The sequence below is a fragment of the Rattus norvegicus genome, chromosome 7 (assembly GCF_021556685.1).
Source record: "Rattus norvegicus strain SHRSP/BbbUtx chromosome 7, alternate assembly SHRSP_T2T, whole genome shotgun sequence".
Classification (NCBI taxonomy): Eukaryota; Metazoa; Chordata; class Mammalia; order Rodentia; family Muridae; genus Rattus; species Rattus norvegicus.
In genome coordinates this window covers 35,273,792-35,297,716 of record NC_141540.1, presented here as the reverse complement: position 1 = coordinate 35,297,716, position 23,925 = coordinate 35,273,792, and the positions used below count along the sequence as shown (strand labels likewise).

The following is a 23,925-nucleotide window of genomic DNA, read 5'->3' as shown; positions in this document are numbered from 1 at the left end:
CTCAGTGGTAGAGCGCTTACCTAGGAAGCGCAAGGCCCTGGGTTCGGTCCCCAGCTCCAAAAAAAAAAAAAAAAAAAAATACGGAACAAAATAGCATCAAACACAACATGGCATTTATTCCAAAATATCAGTATTTCCTATCAGTCTATTCACGACAGCAATCTCATTTAAAAAAAAAACAAAACTATCTCTAGTTTACCTAATTATCAAACTAGCCTGAAATATGTGTTATTTCATCTTTCATGTCCTTAATCGCAGCTTGGACTATTGTTAAATTAGATATTTTTTCCTTTAAGGAAGCAATTTCTTTCTCCCTTTGCATTAAGTCGGAACCTAGCCTCCCAATGCGTAGCGTTAGGTCGTTTACCAGTGGCTCCAAACGCGAGAAATCCTTCTTCAGGTTATACACCTTCGGCTTGAGATCGTTCGCAAAACTCACGGCCTTCAGAACTTTAGCCCTCTCACTTTCCAAGCTCAAAAACCGATCTGTGTGTTCGTCGAAGTCGCCCTGGAGCTCAGCTAGCCTCTTGGTGACCGAGTCGATCCTTCTTGAATTTTCGCTTGCGGTCTTTCGGAGCGCTGTTGTTCGGTCAATGCTGCTCGAGAGAAGATCACCGATGCTCTCCACTGTGGCTGTTTCTACTTTTTTGACTTTATTTTCCAGTGCTTGCACGGCATCTGTTAACGACTCGACTTCAGTTACTAAACCGGAAATCCGCCGTACATCTGTCTTCACACTTGTAATCTTGAGGCCCATGTCTTTGGCCACGGATGCCGTTCCTTGGTCTACTTTTATGATGTCTTCAGAGAGACTTGTTAATGTGTTATTCAGTATCTTCTGCTTCTCGGTTATCCCGATAGACCATGTTTTCATCCCGTGAATTTCTTCCTGCAGGAGCTTGAGATGAGCCACTATTTGAAATGCCTTCAGTTGCTCCAAGAGGGCTTCGCATTTCTGATACTATAAGGAGATAGAACACCACAGTGGTTAAAGGAGCCAAAACTTAACACTGAAAATCCAAATTTCCTGTGTTTCTCTCCCTTACGACTTGACTGCTCTTTGGAAAAGCATAAGGTAAAATATATATAGCGTTGAAAAGGCAAGCCTTGGGCTGGGGAGATGGCTCAGCGGTTAAGAGCACTGACTGCTCTTTCAGAGGTCCCGAGTTCAAATCCCAGCAACCACATGGTGGCTCACAACCATCTGTAATGGGATCTGATGCCCTCTTCTGGTGTGTCTGAAGACAGCAACAGTGTACTTATATATAATAAATAAATAAATCTTTATAAGAGAAAAAGAAAAAAAAAAGCAAGCCTTGGGCTGTGGGGCTCTGGGTTTAAAATACCAGGACTGAAGGAAAAAGAAACACACACACATACAAAAAAAATTGGAAAAGAAGCATAAATGACTTTTTTTGATGGCTCTTATATCATTGGTCCCTTATATAGTAATAGAATGAGCTAAGGAGACAGGGTGTTTTCTTTGTAGCCAGAGAAAAGAAGAAATCTCCAGATGCTATTTTTTTTTAAAGTTTTGAGTATCGTTATGTAGTTCAGACTGGTTTGAAACTCCTGATTCTTCAGTTTAAAAAAAAAAGAATAGTTTTATCAAGATAGCACAGGCTTTTTAACTAGAAATGCTTTATTAATAATAAATTAGTATTAATGCTTTATTAATATTATTTATAGCTGGGAGGCTGGAGAGATGGCACAGTGTTCAGACTGCTGCTCTTCCAGAGAGACCTGAGTTAAATTCTCAGCACCCAGGTTGGGAAGCTCAGAACCCTTGTACCAGCTTCTGAGGCTCCCACACCATCTCCCAGCCTCCACAGGCACTGGCACAGTCCTAGCAGACACTCACACAGGTAAACACACACACACACACACACACACACACACACACACACACACACACACACACAATTTCTATAAGGAAAAGTAGTCTTCTGTGTGTGGTGTTTGTGTGTGATTCATTCTTCTGTGTGGACATCAATGTGTGTCTGGAGTGACTTCTACTATTGCTCTCCACTTTTCTTCCTTTGTTTCTTTGTTTCTTTCTTCTTTTAGAGACAGGGTCTTGCCATCTGGCCTGAAAGGTCCTATGTAGATCAGACTGGCCATGACCTCACAGAGATCCATCTGCCTTTGCCTCTCGAGAGTTGGAATCAAAGACTTGTGCCACCGTACATGGTACCACCTTATTTTTTTGAGTCAAGGTCTCTCGATAAACATGGAGTTCACCAACTGGCTGACTAGCTGGCCAGTGGGTTCCTGAGCTCATCCTGTCTCCATCAAGAGCTGGAATTACAGGTATGCACTCTATACCAACTTTTGAAAAACATTAAAAATTTTAACGTGTATATACACCTGTGTGTTTGTGTGTACTACATAGATCAGGAGCTCATGTGGGCTGGGGGAGGGCCTTGGAGATGGAATTACAGGCAGTCATGAGCCTCCAAGTGGGCGCTCACGCTCCATGTAGGCACTGAGCCATCTACACTCCTCTATACCCAAACTTTCTGTGGCTTGTAAGTAGGTATCCACTCTGATTCTCAGTTTTACCTGCTGACCTATCTCCCTGGTTCCCAGAGAGTATTTAGAATGCAGATTTTAAAGGCAGTGACTGTGACAGAAGAATTACAATGACTACTTTGATCTGAGGTAGCAAACCCCGTCTTGACTCCACCACACATTTGGTGACAGTGAATATTTGAGGATTTCCTCTTCGGTAGCTCTATGCGCCATCGATGACTGGGAGTAGGTGACCCAGAGTGTGTCTCTCTGGTAGGGAAGTCAGCTTGTGAGAAGGTTATGTAGAGCATGGCATTAACCAGTAGCTACAAACAGGAAGGAAATCAGTAGCAACTGCAAAAGGCTGCATTTTTAGGGATCACATTTCGAAACGCACTTATTCGCTGAAATAGCTTTCCACAGGTGAGAGGGCAAAGGTCTGCTTCTGTCTATTTTGTCACTAGGCTGGCATTTGCTGATGTATCCTGCCTTAGGGTAAGCATAGCTTAACTGTAGCGCTCGGTGAAGGCATCTTAGAGCTTATTCTTAGGAGGTCATAGGAAGCTGCCTCGTTTCTCTTGGTGGCTTGAAAGAAGATTTATTATGAACTTGAAAAATGGAAACTCAGTACAATACGCTAACAGACTACAAATGTCCTTCCCCCCCTCTCCTTCTCTTCCTTGTTTCTCAGTGCTGGAGATCAAGTTCAGGACCTTGCACACCACAGGCAGCCACTCTCCTGACCTATGTCCCTAGCTATCCCTTTAATTGTTGAGTTGTATGTATGTATGTATGTATGTGTATATGTATGTAGAAACAAAGTCTCTTGTAGCCTGTATGTGTGCATGTATGTCATGCATCCAGTATGTATATGTATGTGTATGTAGAGGTAGTCTTTTGCAGCCCATATATATATGTGTGTATATATGTATGTATATGTGTGTGTGTGTGTGTGTGTGTGTGTGTGTGTGTGTGTGTGTACACAGTCTCATGCAGTCCAGGACGACCTTGAGGTCTCTATGCAGTTGAGGATGACTCTGAGTTTATGAACTTCCTGCTTTCATATCCCGAGTGTTAGATTACAGGCTTGTGCCAACAGGCCTGGGTTTATGCAGTGCTGGGGATAGAACCCAGCGCTTCAGGAATGCTGGGCAGACATCCTACCAGCTGAGCTGTATCTCCGGCCCCTCCTGTAATTTAAAAAAAAATTATTTTAGTATTTTATGTGTGGGTGTGTTTTGCCCATGCATGTGTCTCTGCACCAGTTCCATGTCTGGTGCTTGTGGAGGTAAGAAGGGGGTACTGAATGCCCCTGGAAGTGGAGTTACAGGTTGTGAGCAGCCATGTGGGTGCTGGGAATCAGACCCAGGTCCTCTGGAAGAGCAGCCAGTGCTCTTGTTCCCTGAGCCACCTCTCCAGCCCCGCCCCAATAACTTTTAACATGTCCGTATCTGCAAGCACAGCACTGTAGTTCCAATCAGCACCCAGGTTAGGAAGCTCATAACCCTTGTACCAGCTTCTGAGGCTCCCACATCATCTCCCAGCCTCCACAGGCATTGGCACAGTCCTAGCAGACACTCACACAGGTAAACACACACACACACACACACACACACACACACACACACACACACACACTTGAGACAATCTTTGTAAAAGATAAAGTTTCTATAAGGAAAAGTAGTCTTCTGTGTGTGGTGTTTGTGTGTGAGCGATTCATTCTTCCGTGTGGACATCAATGTGGGCCAATCCTCTCCTCAGAAACTGGGTTGGAGGATCTCACTCTGGCTTGAAGCTCATTATGTAGCCCAAGTTACCCTTGGGTTTATGATTCCCTATCCTTGGTTTCTTAAATTTGAGGATTCTCCTCCAACAGTCACTGATTCCTTCATATGTCAAACCCTAAAGAATTTTTGAGCACAGGTAGCAGGGTTACAGAACTTACAGCTTGGCTTATTTGTGGTGTAAGTATACGTGTAGCTGATTCATACATGGCCTTCTTGACTCTCAAGAAAGCCACTGACAACAGTCACAGAGAAGTTCTACTGAGAGATTTCTGACGCCCCAGGCTGGGCAGTAGCAGGCTGTGGAGCCCGTAGCATGTGGGTGGTCCTCAGCCTCTGGGGTGGGCCATGTCTAGCAGTGCCTGCAAAGTTTTATTACAAAATTGAAAACCTTTATGTGTGTGGGTCTTTTGCCTACCCACGGGAGGTATGTGTGCCATGTGTGTGCCTCGATGCCTGTGGGGGAAACCGGAGTTAGGGATGACTGTAAGCCACCGTGTGGGTGCTGGGAGCTGAACTCAGGTTCCCTTTGAAAATAATGAGTGCTCTTGGGGGCTGGAGAGATGGCTCAGCGGTTAAGAGCCCCGACTGCTCTTCCAGAGGTCCTGAGTTCAAATCCCAGCAACCACATGGTGGCTCACAACCATCTGTAATGAGATCTGATGCCCTCTTCTGGTGTGTCTGAAGACAGCAACAGTATACTCACATATAATAAATGAATAAATCTTAAAAAGAAAATAATGATGGGGGGCTCTCCAGCTCCTGATGCAAATGTTGCTAGAAATACATTTTAGAACTTCACACCCAAAAGCTTAAAAATAATTAGGTGCTCATTTTGTGAAACTTACTCTATTTTATTGTTTCTTAAAATATTATGCGCGTGCATTTGTATCTGTGTGTGGGTTTGTGGACGTAAGTGCCATTGCCTGTGGAGACCGAGGAGGGCCCTGAATCCCCTAGAGCTGGAGTTCCAGGTGATTGGGAACAGCCTTGAGGGGATGCTGGGAACTCGCTCTGGCTCTCTGCAACCGCAGAATGCACACTTAACCACGAGCTATCTCTTCAGCCCCTCGCTCTGCAAATCTTTTGCTGTCAGTGTCCTGCTAGGTGCCCCAGCTTGGCCACGAACTTGGACTTTTCTTGCTACAACTGGGAGTTAGAGCCAGGCCTGGCTGTAAAACTGCTTTGTGTGTGCTGGAATGTTTTAAATAAACGGACAGTACTCTCTCTATGTTAACGGATATAAAATTTATTATCAATTACAGAGATACAAAAGTGTGGATTGTAATACCGGTGACATGCCATAAAGCACAACAAAATGGATACACTTGTGTTTCCTGCCACTTGAAATACAGAAGCAGGAAAATGGTGTCTTAACACTAACCTGGGCTACATCTCGAAACCCTGTCTCAAAATCAAAACAAAAAAAGCCCTAAAACAAACAAAAAAAGAAACAAAGGAAAATTCGTTAAACGTATCTAGATCTCCACAATGACAACTCTGCTAAATAGGACATTAAGATATATTTATTTTATGCATATGAATATTTTGCCTGTATATATGTCTGTGTACCACATGCACGCCATGCATGGTATATGCAGGAACCAAAAGCCTGTGCTGGAGATCCTGGGAGCTGAGTGACAGATGCTTGTGAGCCATCCTGTGGGAGCTGGGAATCGAACCCAAGTCCCCTGCAAGAACAACCGGGGCCCTTGACCACGGAGCCATCTCTTTAGCCCCAGAGCAAATTTCTTAGCAAAGGAATACTCAGACACACATATTCAAGTTTCCTCATGTCTCTGTTTTCCAGGGCTAGTCCTACAGGCAGGTGATGCTAGACCCAGCTTTTTATGTCAGTGTCTAGTATCAAACCCAGGTCCTTGTGCTTACACACCATGCTCCTCATTTCTTGAATTATCTCCTAGCCCCCTCCCCCTTTAGAGACACAATCTCACTACGTAGACCAGGGTGACCTTGAACTTAGAGATCCAACTGCCTGTGCCTCTGGAGTGCTGGTATTAAAGGTGTGCACTACCATGCCTGGCCCCAGCTCTAATCTTTTTAAATTAATAATGTGAGACAAATTTAGTTTCAAACGTTAAAGAATCTTTAAAATAATGACATAAATATGTCATTGTTGTCACAATTTATCGCTATGTTGTTTAATCTTTAAAATAGGCACAGGCTTATCAACATGTTTTTATTTTCAGTACCTATTAATTGCATTCAGTAAACTCTACTGTCACACAGTTCAAAGTTTAGAAATAAAAGTCCAGGTAAACAATAAACTTTAAATACTCCATATTTTAAGATACTCCATAAACTCATATTTTAAAACATAACCAGCTAATAGAAAAAGGCTATTAATGAGGGCAAAATAAGAACATATTTACTCACATTTTAAACCTCTTACAAGTCTCTGTCACACAGTTTAGAACCTTTGCAAAAATGAAAATACTTTTCAGTTCTCATAATGTGGCATTACCTCACAGGAGAGCCCCCTGGTTCTCCTGCAGGAAGATTATCCTTTATTTTACATCCACTTCCTATGAACTTGATTGTCTGAATAAACAAAACAAAAAACCAAAACCGAAAACCTGGGAGAGGAAGGTATGTTGCCAACTGGCTGCAAGAGCAAGTGACAGAAACAGTTGTGAGAAACAGACATAGCTTAGAAATCGTAAAACGAGGGCCACAGTGAAATGGTAAAAGGTTTTAATATTTGCCATAGATTTTCTGTATCTCTATCCCCATAATGGATAGATACAATAATACAATTCATAATGATGTCTATTAATTATTGGAAGACGTGTAAATATTAAATATACTGCTTAAAAAGTGGAGCAATATATATTTTAGAACTATTTCTTTACAGATGGTTGTGAGCCACCATGTGGTTGCTGGGAATTGAACTCATGACCCCTGGAAGAGCAGTCGGGTGCTCTTAACCGCTGAGCCATCTCTCCAGCCCAGAACTATTTCTATGAAAATAGTTAAAGTAGGTTTCAGAGCTTAAAAAGATAAAAGTTTGATTAGATGCAGACTCCTCCTATCCTTGGGTAAAGTGAGGCAGAATACAACAATTAAAAAATGCAGGACTGACTGATTCCTACTTAGTAGCATGGCCCTTCAGAAGATGTGCAGTAAACTTAATAATCATCAGTTCCCTTATTTTCTAGGTTATATTCTTCCAAAGTCCCCTTTTCCCCTGCACTTGAATATGCCATGAAATCGTGAACTTTTCCTTTGAGAACAACCAGTTCGTTTTGCATCTTTAATAAGCTGTTGTCATACTGAATTCCCTCGAGGGTGTTCTGCATCTCCATGATTTCAGACACTGCCTTCAGCATATCGTCTTCCATATTGAACATCTGCACAGTCAGTTCCTCCATCTTCCTTTCCGTCCCTATCAGATCCTGAGAGACTCTGAGAACGGAGTGGACGGCATTCTCTATGGTTGGCAAATGCGCCTTGCACTCCTCCACTTTGGGCTCGTAGCTGGAAAGCTTATCGGTCAAATCTTCATCTCTGGCTAGGAGCGTGCGCTGCTCTTCTTCTAGCTTCTCAACTGCTTTTGTATCCGAGCTAAGCTGCGCCTCTACTCGCAGAAGATCCTCCTCTTCTTGCCTGCTCACTGTTCTGATGTTTCGTAGTGTGCTGTCTTCCAAATCTTTCAGGCGCTCGGTGAGCAATTTTATTTCCTGCTCGGCTGAGTTAATCTTCAGGGTGACTTCAGAATGTGTACTCTTCGCTTCGGATTTGAAAACGGCCGTGTTATCGCTCATTTCCACCAGTGTTCTCTTCCAGAGATCTGTGATGTTCTGGAATTTCTCATTAAGGTTTTGCAACTTTTGTGTGAGCATCTCTTCACTATTCTCAATGTCATGTATGGATCTTTGGAGGCCAGCTACTTCCTGTTCAAACTGGGTCATCAAAGACATGGATGATGTAGCTTCCTGCAGGGTATTTTCAGTAGACTCAAGCTGTATTTATAACACAAAACAATCCCTGAGCTACTTAATACTTTTATATTAGAGAAACATACTTCAGCAATCAAGAGCATGTCATATACAAGGTTCAAATTCTGAAGGTGCCTAAAAGATCTAAGCACATCTGAATCACATTGACAGAAACATTTATTATTAAATAGCTTAAACAAATTTAATAGATGACAGATTTATAAACCAACTGTTAGAAGAATGTATACCTGAACTCATAACCCTAGTTATTTAACAGATCTCTTTCACGAGGGCATGCATAGTCAAAATAAATGATGTCAAATTTTTTGAAGTCTATTGCAGTTCTTTTTTTCAAAACATTGAAAGTAAGTAGATGTCATTTTTATGGCTATTTGGCTTGGGAAAGTGTAACAATGTAGACTTCGCCACCTCCCTAAATCCTATGACTTTGAAAGTTTCTGGTTGAATCCTTACCACTCTTTTTGCTAACCTCTTACAGAGGAAGGACTAGAATTGGGTTGTAAAAAGGGCAAGAATGAACTTTTATAAAAATAGTTGAGACACATACCATCAAATGGCAGAACGTCTGTCTGTAAATCAGGATGTGCCTCTAGGGCCTCTTAGAACGGGCCTGGGATATTTGGAAGGGCCAGGGACTTACCTAGTTTCCATCCTCACATGATACAAGCTTTAGCGAGAACCTAGCTTAATAAGCTATGAAGTGTTTGCAGCACTGTTCTGTGACAGGACACTGAACAAGTCACAGCTCTGCCCTTCAGTGGTTTACGTAGGAAGCAATTTGCAGGCACTCGAACAAGGGGGACACATGCAAGCACTTAGCGGAGCCCTGACCTGGACTTCAGGGACCAAGTAAATTCCTTCAGAAGCACCATCTAATAATCCCGTCCTTTCTAAACCACCTTACCCACTACTTACCATATTAAGGCTTTGAAAACTGCCAAGCATGTCACGCAACACCATTAAAAAACCTGAGATGATTCCTGATACTTGTAAGACAAGTCCATAGCCTTAGTCAGGTCAGGACATCCTGCAGTTATATTATTAGTTGCTACATGTAGTTCCTTAAGTGCTCAGACCTTGTGCAAGATGCCAGTTATAAAAATACCAATTTGGGGCTGGTGAGATAATGGCTCAGCGGTTAAGAGCACTGACTGTTCTTCCTAGAGGTCCTGAGTTCAATTCCCAGCAACCACATGGTGGCTCACAACCATCTGTAATCGGATCTGATGCCCTCTTCTGGTGTGTCTAAAGACAGCTACAGTGTATTTATATATAATAAATAAATAAATAAATAAATAAATAAATAAATAAATAAATCTTTAACAATATCAACTCGATGGAGCAGAAAATGCTTTGACTCTTCTGTATCCAACACTCCAGGGTCCTGATAAGAGTTACTGCTCATCCCCGATGAGCTAGCTTCGTGTCTAGGTGTTAGAGAGACACAGAGAGAAGATGCGTGTTTGTTCCAAAGGGAAGTGTGGGGGACAACAAATTAGTAACTGGTGACATTAGTGTGATGACGGACTCAACACAGGGCACAGTGAAAGCTCAGAGGAGAGGTAAGGCAGGAGAGTAAAGTGGGGAAGCCTAATGTGACTGAAATCGCCTCAACAGATGGATTAAGGCACGGTGAGGAGCTGAGGGTCTCCATTCCTTCCGGTTTTGTTGTGGTGGCTTTTGTCCCAAAATATCAAGAGTTTCCGGAACACATTTCTTTCTTTCTTTCTTCTTCTTCTTCTTTTTTTAACATTTAGAAATCGTAAAAGTTCTGTGTATGAATGTATGTGTACCACATGTATGTAGTGCTACAGTCATCAGAACAAGGCTTGGGATCTCCTGCAACTGCAGTTAGGGATGGTAGTGAACAACCATGTGGGTACTGGGAACTGAACCTGGGTCCTCTGATAGGCGCCAGTACTCTTAACCATTGAGCCACCTTTCCAGCTCCCGGAACACACGTCTTGATGGATATGGGCAGTATCTGATGTAAGGGAGATGCAGAAAACCCCTGAGGGGATTCAGTATGCCAACTGCTTTCTGGGACCATCTGAACGAAGGATCTATCTAGTAGGCGAAACAGTGCTATCCGGGTGTTAGATGGCACGTGTATAACAGAACTAGGTAATAAAAGAAGACCACTTAGAAATGTCCAGAAGCCATTTTAATTCACGCATGCAGCCACACCACAGTTAGAAGTTCATCTAAACAGAAGTTCAGAGAAGCACTTGTAACTAACTAGTGATAGTGTTAGGTTTGGGTGAGGACTGGATGGAGCTGAATACATTCATCTTGGCAACAAGAGCTTTACCCACTACGCCATCTGGCTGGTCCCATGTTCTAACTTTATATCTAAAGATCAAGCATGCCTTCGTTGTTTTGTTTAGCCCTGGCTGGTCTGGAATTTGCTTTGTAGTCCAGGCCAGCGTTGAGCTCAGAGATTTGCCTGCCTCAGTCTACAGAGTGCTGGAATTGAAGGCGTCAATATCATGGCCAGCTGGAGCAACAACCATCCTTTCAACACTTCCTGGGAACTAACTCGGATCACAGGGAGGATGCCGAGAGGAGAAAGTCCACTTAGGAGTTAAAATAGTAATAGTTTGAAGGCAGAAGAAAGACGCTTTGACCTGAAGTAGGAGAATGGTATTCGTAGCAAGGGGAGTATCTCTACCACACAAATTAATGAATACATTACCTTGTTGGAAATTAAGCTGATTTTACTCTGGAGTCCTTGAAACTCGCTGCTCTCTGTTTGCAGTAACCGGTACTGGTTTTCGACCTTCGCAAACTTTTCTGACTGTTGAAATACAAGCCTGGAAAAGAAAAACTTCATGACTATCACTCACTCCTGGTGAGAACAATATGTAGTCCCCGGATAGCTGCGGCAGAATTAGTCAGATGACTTCACCATCCAGGTGGCCTGCTGTGTGGGAGGTGACTGCATTAGCTCAATGCAAAGATGAGTCAACACCGCCTCTCTTCAGAGCTCCTGGCTCAGGGAGGGAGGCCGAGGAGCATCCCTCACAGATGTAAGAAAAAGAAATATTTTGGAAGAATCCAGGGTTGAACTATTTGGAATAAAAACTTTGATCTCTTCTGAGGATATAGGCCAGTAGTTCAATACCCAGCATACCAAGCTATCATCGCCCAAACTATTGTCCAAACTACGGTATGAGTGCTTATAATTGTAATTATTCAGGGAGGTTCTATAGGTTCTAGGTCATGTTATCCTCCATTATCGCACAGTGAGTCGGAGGCTTGAAGGCCAACTGGAGCTGCAGGAGACTGACTCAGAAAGAAAGAGGAAGAAGAGACAGAAATACAGACAGCCATTGCCCTACGCAAAGCAGGGTGTGACAACTCTATTTGACTGTACTCAGCAGTATACTCGTAGGTATGGTGTAGATGTCATTGTGAAATGGGGGCTTAGGGTGTAGGGCGATGGCTCAGTTGATAATGCGATAGCCATGTAAGCATGAGTGTGCTCCTTAGCACCCACATAAGAAGCTAACCTTGGGGGCTGGGGATTTAGCTCAGTGGTAGAGCGCTTACCTAGGAAGCGCAAGGCCCTGGGTTCGGTCCCCAGCTCCGAAAAAAAAAGAACCAAAAAAAAAAAAAAAAAAAAAAAAAAGAAGCTAACCTTGGCTAGAGAGATGGCTCAGCGGTTAAGAGCACTGACTGCTCTTCCAGAGGTCCTGAGTTCAATTCCCAGCAACCACATGGTGGCTCACAACCATCTGTAATGGGATCTGATGCCCTCTTCTGGTGTGTCTGAAGACAGCTACAGGGTACTCACATACATAAAATAAATAAATAAATCTTTAAAGAAAAAAAATAATCTGTTGTTTTATTGAATGAGTTAGCCAGACCCCCTTATCCAATCTTCGGGATAATAAATAAACATATCTTTGGAGAAGATTTGAAATGAGTAGGCACAGAAGAAATCTTAGGTTTAATAACATGTTGTTTATCTACAGTAAGTCAGTTCTCTGGGTTCCACATGTTTTGTGCACTGAGCCATCAGAAAGCAACGGAGCAGAATCATGAGAGGTCCCTAAGTCATAGGATCCAGATTAGTGACTGCAAATCTTCCCTAAGCATTGGAACCAGTCACCAGACAGCGCTAACACATCCATGCCTGGGGTCTCAATGACAGAGACTCCTATTTAGTTAGTCATGGATATGGCTCGGATATTGGATATTCTAATAGCTTCCCAGGTCGTCTGACTCTGCAGGCGAGCTGAGCTTCCCTCATTGATCATATCTTATACTTTCTCAGAGAAGACGAAGGACTCCAAAGCTTCGTAGAGAGGCGAGAGGCCCCTCAAAGTGCAGCTGAGCTGTGTTTTGAACTTAACAATGGTATCTCAGGGTTAACGACTTGTACGACCATGAAGCAAAAATGGATTCTTTTACTAAACGAATATTTACTTTGCTGGATGAAGTGAATTTCCTTTGATGACGCATGCTAATGTCTATCATAGGAGACACATAGAGTCACAGGTTATAAAATTAGTCGAGATCAGCTTCTCTTTTATGTATTAATATGAACTTTCAAACAAAACCCAGGTTAAAGAGCATTATTTTCTTAATTTTTAAAAGATGGATGATGGTAAGACATTTTTTTCTTCCCCTCCACCTTTTTAAAACCCTTTGTCTTGTTGCTGGGAACAAACCTAGAACTTGGGTCATATTGAGGGAGTACTCTACTGCTGAGCTATATCCCCATAATTTTGTTTGTCATATTATGAATTTTAAACTTTTTCTTTTTAAAAATGGGTTAATTTCAATGACTAGTTTTATCATCTGTTGTTTGCATGTGTTAGTTCATGAATTTATTCTCATAAATTACAGAGGAGCAAGGTTACTCAGAGTGAAAATGTTACTTTAGGAGACTTTGAGTAAAAGTTGATCCATTATAAAAATACTTGCTGAGCCTGGAGAGATGGCTCAATGATTAAAAGTCCTTGCTGCTATTCCAGAAGACCCAAGTTCAGGTCCCCACAATGTCATCCACAGGCAGATGTGCAGGGGAATGGGCGCATGTGCCAGTGCACACACACACAGAGTCACACACATACACACACAGATGCACAACATACATAGGCACACAGAGAGAAATAGCTTATTTGAGAGCTTTTGGTTGTATTAGACATTTTAATGTTGTCTCCTGCTGGTTTTCTCTTCAAATTGAAAAGCATTAAGCAATGTCAGCTTAGTGGAAACACCTCTGATACTTTGTTGTTATTCCTCAACCCCTCCCCCGGCCTTTAGGTTAGCCTCTCAGTCACTCACCCTTGCTACCAGTGGATAATACAGGCAAGAAAAAGCAGCGTGCCTCTCTGACTTAGTGGTAGAGAAGAAAAAGAAAGAGACGTGGTCTATACAGAGCTGATGAGTTATACTGCATTTCATTTCTCATCTGTGAGTACTTCATAAACATTAACTCACTTGAAATTAAGGAAGGGGATCGTTTGTTTTCTGTTTAGCCCTGAGGAATCACGTTCTTAAACTGGCATCAGCTTTATGTCCAAGCTGTTTCACCCTGTTTAATGACTGAGAGGCAACTGCTTCTGACTGGAGCACTTCCCAGTCTCTTTGCTTAGATGAGGTTGCCGAAGATCTGAAATTAGAGTCTAGTAAGGGGTGCAGCTTCTAGCTGAAGAAAGGACCAACTCAGGGCTGAGGTGTTGGGGATCTCTAGTTCCAGAATCTTTAGAATTAATCGATTTTAAGATCTTACTTACTTAAATTTATTTTTGTTTTATGTGCATTGATGATTTGACTGCATTCATGTCTGTGTGGGGGTGTTGGATGCCCTGGAACAGGAGTTACAGACAGTTGTAAGCTGCTATACGGGTGCTGGGAACTGAACCGAGGTCCTCTGTAAGAGCAGCCAGTGCTCTTAGTTCCTGAGCCATCTCCAACCCCCTTATTTACTTTTTTACCTAAACGTACGTATGTATATGTACCACATGTGTGCCCGGTCCATGAGGAAGCCAGAAGTGGGCGTCAGAAGTGGTAGACGCTGTGAGGCATTAAACGGGTACTTGGGACAGAACCTGTGTCCTCCACAAGGGCAGTAAGTACTCTCTCTTCCCAGATTTTCTGCTCGTTTGTTTGTCTGCTCTTTCAAGATAGGGTGTTATATGTAGACCTGGCTGTCCTGGAACTCACTATGTTGTCTAGGTTGGCCTGGAACTCCCAGAGATATGCCGGCCTCTGCTTCCTCAGTGCTGGGATGAAAGGCATGAGCCATTACCCTATGCTTCTGAAACTTGATCTTATTTTGGATTAACACTGAGGGGAGGCAACATATTACACAGGTTAAATACCTAGACTAGTTTGACTCTGCATTTACTAACCAACCACCTTCAACAAATTTATTTATCTATCTATCTATCTATCTATCTATCTATCTATCTATCTATCTATCTATTTATTTATTTATTATATATGTACACTATAGCTGTCTTCAGTCGCACCAGAAGAGTACTCTTTTCAGATGTTGTTACAGATGGTTGTGAGCCACCATGTGGTTGCTGGGAATTGAACCCAGGACCTCTGGAAGAGCAGTCAGTGCTCTTAACCACAGAATCAGCTCTCCAGCCCCCATCTTCAACAAATTAAACAGTTTATCTTTGCTACCGTTTCCTATCTACAAAGTAGGAATGATAGTATCTTGTGGGTTTTGGAGAAATAAAAGTCTCATTAAAAGCACATAGAACGGGGTTGGGGATTTAGCTCAGTGGTAGAGCGCTTGCCTAGCAAGCACAAGGCCCTGGGTTCGGTCACCAGCTCCGAAAAAAAGAAAAAAGAAAAAAAAAGTGTTAGATGTAGAAGAAAGGGACCTACGAGGGTAATTGGCTTTTAGTAGCACTCTCATTCCCTCACAGCCACTGTGGTCTATCCAGGCCTCAAGCAAATTTAATGACTGGCCCACAGCGCCACCTCTAAGGGAGTCTTACATGCTGGCAGACAGCTGACTGAGGACTTAGAGGATTTCTCTGCCTTTCTTTCAACTTAGTACTGAGAAAGAGCAAATAACCACAGGAAGCAGTTATCACGGTTCATTACAGGGTCACCATTAGGGTCAATGCTATTTTTTTTTGGAGCTGGGGACCGAACCCAGGGCCTTGCACTTCCTAGGTAAGCGCTCTACCACTGAGCTAAATCCCCAGCCCAGGGTCAATGCTATTTAACATTGTTTCATACATCTACAGCTACCTAATGTTCAAGGGAACATTACTATATTCTGTTATCTAAAACCAGGGCAAGGTTGGGTGTGGCGGCCCATGTCTGTAATCCTAGTGCTTGGAAGAAGAAGTAGGAGAATTGCCATGAGTTTGAGGCTAGCCCCGTCTCAAAAAACCAAAACTCAAACCAAAAAGGCCAGTCATGGTACACATACCTTCAATCCCAGCACTTGGGAGCCCTACATATGAGTTCTGGGCCAGCCAGAGCTAACCCAATCTCTACAAAAACCAAAACTTGAATCACCCAACAAAAACCATTAAGTGTTTAAAGTATAATGCCATAGTTTATATTAAACTCTACGAACACTAGTAACAACAACAACAACAAAAAAAAACCCCTAGAAATAGAGTTAGCTAAGATATTAAAAGATTTATAAAGGGGGCTGGAGAGGTGGCTCAATGGTTAAAAGCACTGACTACTCTTCTAGAGGTCCTGAGTTCAATTCCCAGCAGTCACATGGTGGCTCACAACCATCTGTGTGTGTGTGGTTCTTTTTTTTTTTTTTTTTTTTTTCGGAGCTGGGGACCGAACCCAGGGCCTTGCGCTTCCTAGGTAAGCGCTCTACCACTGAGCTAAATCCCCAGCCCACTCACAACCATCTGTAATGGGATCTGATGCCCTCTTCTGGTGTGTCTGAAGACAGCTACAGTGTACTCACATACATAAAATAAATAAATAAGTCTTTAAAAAAAAGATTTGGATGAGAGAAAAAACCCTGAATCCCATTCCTTGTTAAAAGAGCTTTTGGGGAACTTGGAAGATGGCCCAGTGGCCCCTCAAGCAAGTGGACCTGAGGCCTTATCTCAACATATATATATAAAAGCTGTGTATGTCCATGTCTGTGACCCTAGCACATGAGGACAGAGGGTCAGAGGTAACAGGATCACCGGAATTTTCTGGCCAGTCAGTCTAGCCAACCAGTGAGTTCTAGGATCAGTGAGACTCTCTCTCGAAGGCGTGAGGTGGAGAGTGATTGGCATAGTCGTTGCCGTGTGGCCTCCTCCTTAACATGTTTTGTCTTTCTATTCCCTAACATATAAATCCCTGAGACGAAGCATGACTTTTTAAAGTGTGTGTGTGTCATGGTGCGTGTAGTGTGTGTGTGTGTATGTGTGTGTACACGTCTGAGACTGACATTGGTTGTCTTTCTCAGTTGCTCTCCACCTTATTACTATTTTTATGTGTGTGTGTGTGTGTGTGTGTGTGTGTGTGTGTGTGTGTGGTCACAGATGTTTCATGGTGCGTGTATGGAGTTCAGAGGATGACTCTTGGGACACAGTCTCTTCTTCCACCGTGAGGGTGGCCGGGGATAGCATAGGCTGTCCTTTGGCTTTGCGGGACAAACGCCTTTACCACATGTACCTACCTGCTGTCTCAACTGAATTGAACTTGGGTTGCCAAAAAAAGCGGAACATTTTGTGACATAGTTTACTTAATGAATTATGAGGCTTTGTTGAGCTAATGGGAACTACACTGATAAATTTAGCAACTAAAACCACTTGTATTAAGCCCTGGGGCAGCGCTGCTCTGCCTTCCTAATGCTGCGTTCCTTTAATACAGTTCCTCACATTTTGGTGATCTCCAACCATAACATTATTCTCATCGCTATCTCATAAATGTAATTTTGCTACTGTTATAAATATCTGATATGCAGGATATCTGATATGTGACCCCTGTGGGGCGGTCTCAACCTACAGGGTGAGAAACACTGCCCTAGAGAGAACCAAGAGTAACTCAGCGATATTCTTTCCCAATACACAAAGTACCATATCCCCGCTTACCTAAAAAAGGCCATACATTTTAAGGTAGGGGTAGTTTATTTAAAAAAATGAATCCAAAATATTTAGATCAAAATTAATATATTCCTTGAATACCAGCACCATCATTAAAGTTCTTTTTAAAGAGAACAATGATTCACATTTCAGTTTAACAAGTTTTTAATTAACTTAAAACAAAACCCAGGAGGGTATGGTGGTAAATGCCTGTAATCCTAGCATTGGGAGGTGGATGCAGAAGGATCAGGGGTTCAATGCCACCTTTAGCTACATAGCGAGTTCTAATCCAACCTAGGCTGTCTCAAAAAACCAAACCAATCACTCAACCATAAGCCATCCCAAACCTCTGGACTCAGGGTGTCCCCAATAAACTAAAATGGAAATATATCAGCTTCAAAAATGCTCTAGTCCGGAAGATATCCAGAGTCTCTTCTGAATTGTATTAGCTCTCTCATTTCACATTACACTAATATATCACCAATATAGGCTTGGTTACAAAACTACAAATGTTAAGCGGGGGTGGGGTGGGGTGGGGGTGGAGGTCCCCACTAGGACACAGAAAAACCCTGTATCAAAAAACGGAAACAACTACAATAACAAAACACTACGAATGTTTAGTCTTAAGGGTAAAGAAATATTCTTTACAGCGTTACATACAGTTCTACCTGTAATTTAGGAATAAGACTATGTAGTCTGCTGTTAATAACATGCGTGTCTGGTGTCTTAACAACCATTGGTAACTCCAGCTCCTTGGATCTGACACCCTCTTGCGGGATCCTTGCGCACCTGCACACACGTGCACAAATACACTGACACACTCATATACATATAAAAAAATCTAAAAAAAGAAAAGAGGGCTATAGTTTTAAGGTAGGCACTGCTCTGGATAGGAGAAAGCCTCATTAGCATTTGTTGCTCAGCAACAACGAACTTTTTTTTCCTCTTACACTGCAGACATTTTACTCCTTGCATTTTTCGGGGGAGGGCGAAGCCAACTCATTTGCAAAGCTGCAGAGTGGACAGGAAGTAGCGGTCTTTAGTTATGTGCAAACTTGTGACGTGCAGTAGATGCTTAATAAAGCGTGGGCCGAGTCCTGGGTGACACGTTTTAGCGGGCAGCGACAGGAGCATGCTATCAGAATAGAGTTAAATGAGCGTATTCAAGTGAGAGTGGGTTTGCTCGAGGTGCTAAGTGCCCTCGAGAGGCCCGTCCCGTGGCCTGCAACATCGCGCACTTACCAGGCCAGGCCCAGGCTTGTCGCCAGAGACAGCAGGCTGAGCCCCGTGCGGGGGTCCGCCCAGCCCGCGCCCCCTCGCGCCTCGGGGTTTTTCCTGCCATCACTCCGCTTCTCTGGCTCAGGGGCAGCCACCTTAGGTCCCGGCTTCTTTCGGCTCTTCACTTCAGACATGTCTGGAGCCCTGAAGATTTCGAAGCCAGGATGGCTTTACAGGGGGACCGTGGGACGTGGCTGCAGAGCCGCTTTCGGAAGGCCACGCCCCCTCAGGGCGGTGCTCCGCCCCAAGTTGCTCGCCCCGCCTCTGGATTCCGCTAGGAGACTGAAACTCAAACTCGCGGGTGCGCGCAGGCTGAGGGGAGGCACGGAGAGGGGGCGGGGCCGAGAGTGCCACGTCTAGCCGGGCGCGCGCCCGCGGCTTAGCCCCTCCCCACCGCGCATGCGAGGACGCTCAACCAGGGCTTGCGGACACGCGCCGGGCGGGGCGCGTGCGTGCGCCCGCGGCAGCGGCGGCGGCCCTAGGTGGATGGATTTGCGTGCGCGGGCGCGCGATGTGTGGACGGGGCGGGCCCAGCTGTGTTTGAGTGCTCCGCGGTCCTGGGAGCCAGAGACCTGGAGGAAGCGAGCTGGGTAGACGGCTTTCTCCGCTCGCGGAAGGGTGTGAGAGGAGTGTGTGGGGGTCGGCAGCTAGAGGTGTGTGCAGTCAGCCACCGGCGAGGAGCTGAGACAGTCGCCGCAGCTTTCCGAGCCGCATCCGCTTCCCGCCCGGGGCAGCTCCGGCTGGAGGGGTGAAGCGGCGGCTGGAGTGGCCGTGCTTTTGTGTCCTGGATCCGGGTACCCTCCCTCCCCTGGTGCTGCCCGAGGCAAGTCCATCGAGGTGATCACTCCTCGACGCCGCTCGGAAATCCTGGGCATCCCCCCTGCGCCCCGAGCGGCTGATACCCAGGTGAGGCACCTGAGGTGTCAGGACCTGCCCGGGGCGCGGGGTGTCCGGAAGCCAGGCGGGAGCCCCGGCTGCTTTTTGGCAATCGATTCCCATCTGTGACCCTCCCCGAGCTGTTTTCTATCGAATCTCATCTGTGATCCTCCCCCGGCTGCTCTTCCCAGGACAACTCCGGTGCAAAGGCTTGGGTAAGTTTACCGCCTCCCCCAACCCCTCCGGACAGGTTCTTTGCAAGTTTTTTTTTGTAGCTCCCCAGGGACTGAAAGATCTAGGGACGCGGGATGTCCTCCTGCTCCTGTACCAGGAAGAGAAAGTATCTAAGGAGGAAGTAGACCACTATTACTGTCTTCCTGGGCAGAACTTAGCCTTTATTTTGTGGTCTGTATCTCGAACCAGTTTGACTTTCTGTTTTGAAGTGGCTACAAAAAGAGGTGTGGCCGTGAGAATTTGCCCACAGTATTCCAGTTTGTGGAAAGTTTGCAAAGAGTTGTTTAAAATTTATTTATTTGAGTTCAATAAGGCTAGAGAAAATTGGAACTTAGTATTTTTTAAATTATTAGACATAACTAAAAATCCTTTCCTAACTGTCAGTTGAGAAAGCTTTAGGAGACTAAAGATGCTAGTCTTGTTTCTGATCATTTCTTTTCCTTTGATTTTTTCCTTTTTCTTCAGTTAGTTTTCATTCCAGTCCTGGGCGCACAAACGAATGACTTTTTTTTTTTTTTTTTAATCTTTGCAAGTGCTACATTTGATGACTTAAAAAATTGGTTTTTTTTTTTTTTTTTGAAGTTGAGTGATACCCTTCTTCCGTGCTCTGTTTATTACTCTGTGCTTATTTCAGTTTTTGAATTTAGGACAGTCACATTCTTATTACCTCTTTTGTTGTTGTTTTGTTGTTTTACTAGGTTGTAAATTTAGGGCTATGACTTAATGCTCTCTAGTCTCAGGGAGGTCTCAGTATGTATGGGGGCTGAGATAATGCAGCTCTAAAGGTAGATTGTCCACCATGTTTAGTAAGGCAGCGGGTTCAATACCCAGCACACACACACACACACACACACACACACACACACACACACCCCTCATATTGAAGGAATGATTAAGCCAATTATTTAAGACGTTCCCACTTTACTACATTGGATGGAGTTTTGTCAGTGCTTTTACAACTTGCAAGCATTCAAAACTGAACTTTATACCCATGGAATATTTTTATTGTTAGGAAATGAAAAGTACCTTTCTGTACAGCATAATATTCTTTGCTTGTTATCTTGGTCCAAGAAGTGACATCAGAGGGGATTTCCTGAGGTGCTTACTAATGAAGATCTGGACCTGGCTTCCACTTGGAGAAGCCAGTATCAGCCATGCCACTTGGTTTTTAGGTTGGATAAAGGAAACACGTTTTAAGGCGTTAGGACTTAAGTATTACAGTAATTTTTACAGGACCTCAACCTAAGAAAAGGAAGAATTTTTACAGTAAAAAAAAGTATGTATTAGAAAAATGACAAAACATTATAAAATTGCAAAGGAAGAAAGCCAGAATCTTGCTGTCAGTCTCCCAAACACTTGGATGAATAGACTCTTGAGTATCTTCTTAATATGTTAGTGTGACATAACACATTTTGTGTTATTTGAGGCTCTATTTTTAATTTCTAAATTAGCAGTATCAGAAGTAACTTTCCATGTCAACCCATGTTCTGCGTTGATTTTAAATGGCTACGTAATGTTCCATTTTATATATAAACCCTAAGAATAATAAAAAAAATCTTGTTTTCCTTATATGTCTTGAATACCCATGCGGTTACATATCCTGTTGCTCATTATGACAAATATCTTGGTGCTTTCCCTCTAGCTCATGCTCGACGGCGAGGGGAGAAAAAAAGCTGAGGGACAATGGATGCAAAGGCCCGAAATTGTTTGCTTCAACATAAAGAAGCTCTGGAAAAGGACATCAAAACATCCTACATCATGGATCACATGATCAGTAATGGCGTCTTAACAGTAGTAGAGGAGGAAAAGGTCAAAAGTCAGGTAAAGGCCCTCTATGCTTTGACTTTTTAAAAAAAAAAAGATTATGGGGTTGGGGATTTAGCTCAGTGGTAGAGTGCTTGCCTAGCAAGCGCAAAGCCCTGGGTTCAGTCCCCAGCTCCGGAAAAAAAAAAAGATTATTTATTTAATGTATGTGAGTACACTGTAGCTGTCTTCAGACACACCAGAAGAGGGCACCAGATCCCATTACAGATGGTTGTGAGCCACCATGCGGTTGCTGGGAATTGAATTTACACCAGTCTTTGCTAATCTGTGCTGCAAACCTATTCGCTGGTATATTCTTAAGTTATTTAATTTTTTTTTCAGGCCACTCAATATCAACGAGCAGCTGCTTTAATTAAAATGATACTTAATAAAGACAATTATGCCTACATTTCATTCTACAACGCTCTACTACACGAGGGCTATAAAGACCTTGCTGGACTTCTGCATAGCGGCCTTCCTCTTGTGTCTTCTTCCAGCGGCAAGGACACAGACGGTGGAAACACTTCATTTGGTTTGTATCCCTGAAACCTTGTGTCATATTGTCAGGCTCATGACAACAGTGCTTGCCGCTCTGGCTGTAGTTGAATTGCTGGAGAGTGTATTTCAGTTTTTAGAACCACGTGTGTGCCTAGATAGTTTTAAGTTCAAATTTAAATATTTATTTGTCTCCAAATCCATCTTTTTCTTGCCCAGTGAACTACTTACTGATGAGGTAATGTATGTATGTCCTTAATTTTAGAGCTAATAAGAGCTTTTATAGGGCCTTAATTATTTTTATTTGCGTGTTTATATAGAGTTTATAGGACAGGAAAATAAGTTTTAGACATTTATATTCTTTTTTTCTTAACATTTATTTATTTTATGTGAGTACACTGTTGTCCTTAGACACACCAGAAGAGGGCATCGGATCCCATTACAGATGGTTGTGAGCCACCATGTGGTTGCTGGGATTTGAACTCAGGACCTCTGGAAGAGCAGTCAGTGCTCCTAACCCTTGAGCTATCTCTCCGGCTGTGGTTCTTCTGTCCTGGAGTTATAAACGGCTTCTCTAGAAGAGCACTGAGCCATCTCTTCAGCCCCGAAGTCTGTGTTTTTAAAAGGAGTTTCATAAACATTGTCCCCTTTACATCTGTCCCAGTCTTACAAAGTTTTTTAAAAACACACTTATTTATAGTGTGTGCTATGGCACATACATGGGTCTGGAGGCAACTGGATTAGAACTCGGTTCCTTACACTTAGCAGCCTTTACATTTACATTTGGTGCCTTTACCTGCTGAGCCACTGTACTACCCCCTTCCCTAGCTTCTTTTTGTGGTTCTTAGGATCAACCCTATGACCTTGCACATGTTAAGCCAACTCAGGCACTGAGCTGTAGACCCTTAGTCCTTCCCAGTATTCAACAAAGACAGAAGAGGCTGGAGGGTCAGGGAGCAGTGGTGTGTGGAAGGCCGGACTAGATGGAGCCTTCCGTAGGTTTTGGTGATCTTGAAGAATATACGCTTGTTTTTGTCCTTTGCGTTCTGAGCCGGCAGAAGGGTGGAGTTCATTTTCTAGTCATCGTGTTTTGAACTTGGAGGCTAAGCCCTCAAGCCCTGCTTGCCTGGGTTTCATGGAAGGATCACTCGGAAAGTGGTCACTTCAAAGCTTGGCTCATTCACACTTGTCTTGGATTGCAGTAAGGACAGTGCTGTGTGAAGGTGGAGTGCCACAGAGGCCAGTCATCTTTGTCACTAGGAAGAAGCTGGTCAGTGCGATTCAGCAGAAGCTCTGGAAACTGAATGGGGAGCCAGGGTGGGTCACCATCTATGGAATGGCAGGCTGTGGCAAGTCTGTATTAGCTGCGGAAGCTGTTCGCGACCATGCCCTCCTAGAAGGTAAGTGGATCGCGGTCGCTCGCACTCCGCTTTTCAAGATCTCGTTTTTATTTGAGCGCTGCAGTTTTTTAGTTATTGTTGCTTTTTGATGTTCCTGTTGCTGCTGGTAATGAAGTACTACCGATGTAGTGACTTAAAACAGCATACAGTTTCTGCCTTGTTTTAAGATTTATTTGTGGGGTTGGGGATTTAGCTCAATGGTAGAGTGCTTGCCTAGCAAGCGCAAGGCCCTGGGTTTGGTCCTTAGCACCAAAAGAAAAAAAAAAGATTTATTTATTTATTTATTATTTATATAATGTTCTGCCTGCACACCAGAAGAAGGCACCGGATCTTGTTACAGATGGTTGTGAGCCACCATGTGGTTGCTGGGATTTGAACTCAGGGCCTCTGGAAGAGCAACCAGTGCCCTTAACCTCTGAGCCATCTCTCCAGCCCAGTTTTTGTTTTTTGTTTGTGTGTGTGTGTGTGTGTGTGTGTATGTGTGTTTTAAATAACTAGGTTGGAATCAAAGTGTTAGAACCGAGTTCCTTTGGAA

At 43.6% G+C, this 23,925-nt stretch overlaps 2 protein-coding genes across 3 annotated transcripts in view; one reads left to right on the top strand and one right to left on the bottom strand.

Moving 5' to 3' along the window:
* Nucleotides 1-91: 91 nt before the first annotated feature.
* Nucleotides 92-18,773, bottom strand: Ikbip (IKBKB interacting protein). 2 transcript variants are annotated; one of them, NM_001412605.1, is made up of 3 exons: nt 18,547-18,773; nt 10,971-11,088; nt 92-961 (listed from the first exon to the last, which is right to left on the bottom strand). In NM_001412605.1, exons 1-3 carry the CDS (start codon nt 18,714-18,716, stop codon nt 212-214), a joined length of 1,038 nt encoding a protein of 345 aa, NP_001399534.1. In that variant the 5' UTR covers nt 18,717-18,773; the 3' UTR covers nt 92-211. The 2 variants fall into 2 exon arrangements, with proteins under 2 accessions (NP_001399534.1, NP_001009430.2); NM_001009430.3 differs by lacking the exon at nt 92-961 and adding an exon at nt 5,528-8,278.
* Nucleotides 18,774-19,097: 324 nt separating this feature from the next.
* Nucleotides 19,098-23,925, top strand: part of Apaf1 (apoptotic peptidase activating factor 1) — an 85,380-nt gene continuing 80,552 nt past the window's right edge. Inside the window, exons 1-4 of the mRNA NM_023979.2 lie at nt 19,098-19,673; nt 21,335-21,513; nt 21,838-22,027; nt 23,193-23,390. Coding sequence (NP_076469.1) covers nt 21,376-21,513; nt 21,838-22,027; nt 23,193-23,390 — 526 coding nt within the window. The 5' untranslated portion in view covers nt 19,098-19,673; nt 21,335-21,375. The remainder of the gene's footprint in view (nt 19,674-21,334; nt 21,514-21,837; nt 22,028-23,192; nt 23,391-23,925) is intronic.